Here is a 6,649-nt window from a genome sequence, read left to right on the forward strand (position 1 = left end):
GTAATAAGAATCAAACGAGTCCTTAGGTTCTTCAGTTCAAAGTTGGGAGCGGAAATGTCATTTTAGCTCTATATATGACCTATAACGACCCAACGAGCCTTAAATGTGCATAAATAGTTTCGAATGAGTTTTAGAAACTTAAAACTATGCATATTAGTCATGTAATAAGAATCAAATGAGCCCTTAGGTTCTTTAGTTCAAAGTTGGGAGCGGGTAGGTTCGAATGCGTTTTAGAGGGTTTACCTTGGATGTTAAGTCTGTTGTCTTCTTTTGGGCCGCTAATACCGATGTCCTTTTCTTGGAGCTACCATCCCTCTCTTTAGAAACATTAGACTTGGACTTCTTTTTAGGAGGTGAAGTACAATCCTTTAAAATTCAACAAAAACAAGAGTAGGTAAGATGTCGAATGTGCTTGCGTGAACATATACATTCTAAACAATAAAACATATATACCTCGCCGTCTTCGAAAATCACTAAGTGTATGGGCCATTGCAGAAAACTACCCAGAGCACCGCCTAAGTTAGTGAAACCATCTCCCGTAAGTACCGGAAGAATACCATCAACATGTCCGTCGTAAACAAAATCAACTTGGACTTTATAGTGACCAGGCTTCATCGATGTAAAATGTTGGGGCAATGCACCATCTGAGGGTTGTACCATACCATCCGCCACGACAATGTTGTTGCCTGAAACTTTATCCTCAAGGGCAAGACGACATGGAGTCCTTTCCTTCATAAACAAAGGTTTCAATGCAACTTTGTAAGTGATACAGATTATTAAGTAAATGTCAACTAAATACATAAAAGGATCAAGCAACTATGTTAAAAAAGAGTGACTACGTCATACCTTTAGCTCGCGTGGTTGCGGCACTAAGATGTGACGAGTGGTTCTTGTAGCACTAACATCAAGGTCAACTCTGGCAGAATCATTTAAGTGGAGGTCATCAAGTATCGGGGTAGAAATGGAGTTTAGTTGTCCTGTTTTTAACAAGTTGCTTAGTTGCTTTTGGAGGGCCTCTGCCACCCTTTTCTCTAATTCACCTTCAAACTCCTTTTTCACAGAAGCTCTGATTGATTCGTAATTTTCTGATGAAGCTTCACCATGGTCACGTCTACTATGTCGATTACACGGACCGAAAGCCTTTTTGATACCAACCATGCCACCTGTTCCCTTGACACGCCCACGATGATCTTTTTTCCCTATAGCTTTAGTGAGGGCATCCTCACCCTGTTCGAAAGAAAGATTTCATTTTTCCTCTTCTTCGATGTACTCTAACTTCCAATTAGGAAAGCAAAATTACTTTATATTCTCTAATCAAAGCAAGTAAATATTAATTAATTATCACTACTTACAGCTTTTGTTGCGATTTCAACAACTTATGTATCTTTCGGGTCAATTTCCCACTTTCCCTCTTTATTTTGTACTTGATGGGCCAATATCCACTCCTTTGATCTATATTTTCTAACTCTATCAACATTTGAGGTCACTGATGAGTTCACCGAGGAGCTACTCGAGATAGATAAAGCTGCATCTGGTGGAACTCGTCCATCTTTTATCCAATCTAGTCGCTTTCTATTATAACCCTTTTGGCCGGTGCGATGTGGGTTCTTGTTGCATGATGCACTTTTCCTCGCCTTTTCACTACGAAGCTGTCAAAGACAACATAAAAAGATGGAAATAAATGTTTTTTCTGATAACTTTTTGTCCTAGAACCAATGTCAGTTTGCTACATGAAAAACTCTTTAAGGACAAGTTAAAGAAATATTATCATTACCAATGACTCTGGCAGGAAATAATGTTTAACAAAAGTCTTCCAATCATCCTCTGTGATATGGTTGTAGACATCCCAAGGCATCTTGTTTGTTTGACTTTTTGGCTTATTTTCCTTCATAGTTATCCATCGGCGCACCAACTTGCTCTTGAAACAACTAAATCGTTTCGCCACACAAGAATGAAAATATTTCTCCCCCGAATGATTAGAATCATCAGTAATGTGGAACATAAGCTGTTAATAATTAAAAAAAAGTTAGATTATAAAAATAGTATTTAAATCAAATTAAATAATTTTAAAAATATACAAATCAAGTTAATATCCAATGCTTACCTTAGTCTCCTCCCAAAACCCCTTCTTGGTTTGCTCATCTACCTTTGGATATAATGGGACGTTAATATTAATTCTAGTAGCACAACTTGAAGGAAATAATGCCCTTGGTCCAAGTATGCATTCTATGTTAAGTCTAATAAATGCGGTTCAGTATTAATTAACAAGTTAATAATTCAGTGAGATCAAGTGAGCTGAATGCCTAGCTAGAGGCCGCTTCAGTTCAAGTGGAATTAATGATATTAATCCACAGCTTACTCTTGACTGAACCCGTAGGGTCACACAAATAGTACGTAAACGGATCAAGTATTTAATGGCATTAAATACTCCATCTATGAATATTCGGAACCGACGGATCTTGGTTTCAGTGGGAGCTAAGATCGTCACAGGCAAGAAATGAATACTCCGGAAACGATGATATTGCCAGAAATGGAAATATGGATCGTATCGGAAATATGAATATTATCCAAGTCGTAGATGTTGCCGGAAACGGAAACATGGTACGTATCGGAAAATATTATTGGAAATGGAAATATTACCAGAATCGGAAATATTACCGGAAACGGAAATATTGTCAGAATCGGAAATATTGCCGGAATCGGAAAATAATTCCGGAAACGGAAATATTAAATATTTGTTCGAAACGGAAATTAATTCCGGAATCGGAAATGTTAAATATTGTTCGTATCGGAAATAGATTCCGGAAATGGAAATTTAATCGGAAGCGTATCGTACGAATAAGCATCGGACGAGGCTTGCCGGACGAAGGCCCAGCACGAAGCCGGGGCCATCGCCCAGCAAGCATGCGCGCCACAAGCCCAGCCAAGGCAGCGGCCAGGCCTACCGCAAGGCAGGCCCAGCGCGCGCCAAGGGCCACGGCTGCGTGGGCCGTGCTGCGCGGGCTGCTGCTCGCACGCGCATGGGCAGCCCTTGTGGCTGCCGTGTGTGTGTGAGTTTGTGCTCATGCGTGATTCCTGAATCTACAAGAGTCAGTGTATGATTAAATTTCTATTCCTAATTGGATAAATTAATTAAATAGAATTCATGTAGGATTCTAATTCCAATTAATTCGCATCCTACTAGGATTACGATTCCTTTTCCATAACTCTATAAATAAAGGCCTAGGGGTCATAATTTATACACAAGTTTCAAAGTATTCAAAAGTGAGTTTTTTGAGAGAAAATTAAAACACACATCTTGCTCAAAAGTGCCGAAATTTTCTAGTACCTTAAGGGCGATTCTAGTTGGTCAATCTTAAGGCGGATCCGGACGTGCTGTGGACTATCTACGGAGGGACGACACTTGGAGTCCTAAAAGACTTGTTCTTGTTCGGTTCGGGCGCAGCTAGGGAGGGCACGCAACAAAGAGTATGCATCTAAATTATGCTATATGATTATGTGTAAATAATATGTTGTCCTGGGTTAATGGTTGTTTCCGCATGATCTATGTAATGTCATATGTATCATAACCTAACAGTGGTATCACGAGCCCCTTATTATTTTCATAATCTAAATTGCATGAACATGGTTAAATATTACAAATTTGCAAGAATTAAAAGGGGTGATTAATTTTCGTAATTGTTAATTAATTGCAAATTGCGTTTATTTAATTATATGTACGCAGTTTTTCGGCAGTTTCTTCATTACTCATCCGAATTGAGTGATTTTTGTGTCAATTCCGCATGTAAAAGGCATTCTAAAATTTTGACAAAAATAGTATTTTTCTGCCGAACCCAGAATTCTCAAATTCGAAGCCTAACTATGACTTTTCGAAGGTTTTAGTTTTTCGAATGCAAAATTTCGTAAATTTAAGATGTTAAATTAAATATTTGCGATTCTTGTTGATAAATCTTGAATTTTTGATTGACCTACTGCATATGTTTAACAAGTTTGAATGCCTAGTCTTGTTAATTATGCAATCTAATTTGTAATTATGATTAATTTGTTGAAAATTAGAATAATTTAGAATTAATTTGATTTTCATAATTAATTGTAATTTAATTAGAAACCTATGATTAAAAACCACCATAAAAATTGTAAATTTACGATAAATTTTAAATTTTTATGACCTAGACTTGAATCCATATCAATCGGAAATCAATTGGATAATAAATTTTCGATTTTTTCGCCCTAAAATTATGAAATTAATAATATTTATTAATTTGTCATTAATTTTAAAATATAAATTTTAAAATTTTATGCGATTCGTTCAAATAACTTGCACGCACGAAGCAATGGACGCTTCGTGTTACCCTTAAGGGGTGTTGTATAATGCGGGCATGCGACGACGAGCAAGGGAGCTCGTCGCCCGTGCGGCACGAATGCAATGAGCAAGGGCGTAGTGCACGAGCACAAGGCAGCAGCCCTGCCTTGTGTCGTGTGCCACGAGCAATGAACGAATGGGCATGGGCGAAGGGCGAGCCAAGGCAGTCGCGTGTGGGCAGCAAGCGAGCTGCGCCACAACGCGCGCTGCCTCGCACAAGTGCGCGCAGCCTCGCGCGCAGCGAGCGCAAGCTCGCGTGCCACGAGCGCCGCGCCCAGCACTGCTCGCGCGCGCAGCGCGCGATGTCGCTCGCCCAGCGAGCGATGTCGCGCCCCAGCGAGCGATGGCTCGCGCGCGCAGCGCGCGATGTCGCCCGCCCAGCGAGCGATGTCGCGCCCCAGCGAGCGATGGCTCGCGCGCGCAGCGCGCGATGTCGCCCGCCCAGCGAGCGATGTCGCGCCCCAGCGAGCGATGGCTCGCGCGCACAGCGAGCGAGCCAGCGCGCCCAGCGAGCGATCTCGCGCGCGCGCACTGCGAGCGATAGCTCGCGTGCGATGGGGCGCTGTGCGGAGGCTTGCGATAGGACAGCAGCAGCTATGCGACGAGCGCATGGGCTGCGCGCACATGGCCAGCAATGGCTGTGTGCGTACGGCCCATGGGCGTGCAACGCGTAGGGTGTTTGCGTTACGATTAGATCGTTTTGAATGTTTAATTTGAAAATTTCAGTTCACGTAATTTTAATTAATTTTAAAATTAATAATTTGAATTAATTTCTTGGATTTTAATTTTGAATATTATAATTATAATAAATGGAATTTATTCTAATTATTTTACTAAAATTAAAATCATGAATTAATTTAAATGCGACTGAAATTAAATTAAATTTTTGGATTCAATTATAAATTTATATGAGCTTTAAATTTTAATTAAATTTGTATGTTTCCGGTTAGACTAGAAATACAATTTTATGTTTAAAATTAGTAAAGCATATGAATTTATTGGTTTGAGTGGGAGCGCTTTTTAGTCATAAACTCTTGATTAGGTCTACAAATCCTTAAGGTTAAAACAACTCGATTAGAATTAATAAGGACTGAATAATTGGTAGATTATTGGTGCCCTTGATTAATTGCTGCAAATGTTTACGTGATGCATAATGTGTTTTACTAACCAGCTATGTGGGCCATTCATGATAATGAATGGGTGAATGGTATATATTGTATATGTACTGTTTTGCAGGTTATGAAGTGACTAGTATGGCCCAAATAGGATAGAAAATATGGTCTGCGTACCATTAATTTGAATGTAATTGGTCTAAAGCACCAAAGTTATTTTTCAATTCAAAATGGTCTGCGTACCATCACATAGTTGTAATTAGTTATAGCTTATCCTATTTGAAGAAAATGGTGCCTCCCACGGAGATTTTCAAGACGGACTTTGAAGTCAAAGCTTCAAGATGAAGTCGGGCCATACTAGATCACAAATATCTTATGCATGTTTTAAGTTATTTATTGCTTTAAATATGTCTTAAAATGCATGAGATCAAAAGCTTGATTATGTTGCATGATTAAGGATTTTAGTTCACTTAAAATCTAACCAACATAGTAAGAGCCTTAAGTTCCAAACTTAAAAAAAATTGAGTTAAAAGGTGCCATGCCAAAATATACACTTGCTTGGATATCCTTTACATCAATCTAGTAATAGTTTTCGCTCAGCGAGGTGTTACTTATTGGTCCTAAAGGGGCAAGGTACACAAATAATTGTGAGTACATGTTAGTTTTGGTGAAACTCAACGATATAAGTAAGGAGTCCTTTTATGTCGTGGCAAATTCGATAGGTTTACCTAATAAGTTCTTAGACGTACCTATCAACCAAGAATAGTTTCTAGACTATTAGCAAAAGGCTTTTGCTTACCTAAGATGTTCTAGGATTAAGTCGACAAACTGTGCTTAGTTCTTCAATGATTTTAGGATCTTGGAATCATTTTATTCACACCTGCCGGAACACATAACTTGAATAAAATGCTTAATGAACATTGAATTATGCATGTATGCTAGAATTTAAGTTTATTAAGAGAAACTGTGAATGGTTATTTATTTGTTTATTCTTTTCAATTGTAGTTTTAATATGGCAAACAACAATCAAAACATCATCATGGGTTCTGAGCTTATGGTCAAGCTAAACCTGACAAATTTTCTTGAATGGGAAGCTAAGCTAGTTGAAATAGTCAAACTCAATGGACTTGAGTATGTACTATCACATCCCATGCCAAGCTACTATGCCAGAGAC

At 38.9% G+C, this 6,649-nt stretch overlaps 1 protein-coding gene across 1 annotated transcript; it reads right to left on the reverse strand.

The window, feature by feature from the left end:
• Window positions 1–201: 201 nt before the first annotated feature.
• LOC130462017 (uncharacterized) lies at window positions 202–2,153 on the reverse strand. Its single transcript, XM_056830346.1, has 2 exons — window positions 847–2,153; window positions 202–729 (listed from the first exon to the last, which is right to left on the reverse strand). Exons 1-2 carry the CDS (start codon window positions 1,156–1,158, stop codon window positions 376–378), a joined length of 666 nt encoding a protein of 221 aa, XP_056686324.1. The 5' UTR covers window positions 1,159–2,153; the 3' UTR covers window positions 202–375.
• Between the last annotated feature and the right edge of the window lie 4,496 nt (window positions 2,154–6,649).

Source organism: Spinacia oleracea, chromosome 5, assembly GCF_020520425.1.
Source record: "Spinacia oleracea cultivar Varoflay chromosome 5, BTI_SOV_V1, whole genome shotgun sequence".
NCBI classification, from domain to species: Eukaryota; Viridiplantae; Streptophyta; class Magnoliopsida; order Caryophyllales; family Amaranthaceae; genus Spinacia; species Spinacia oleracea.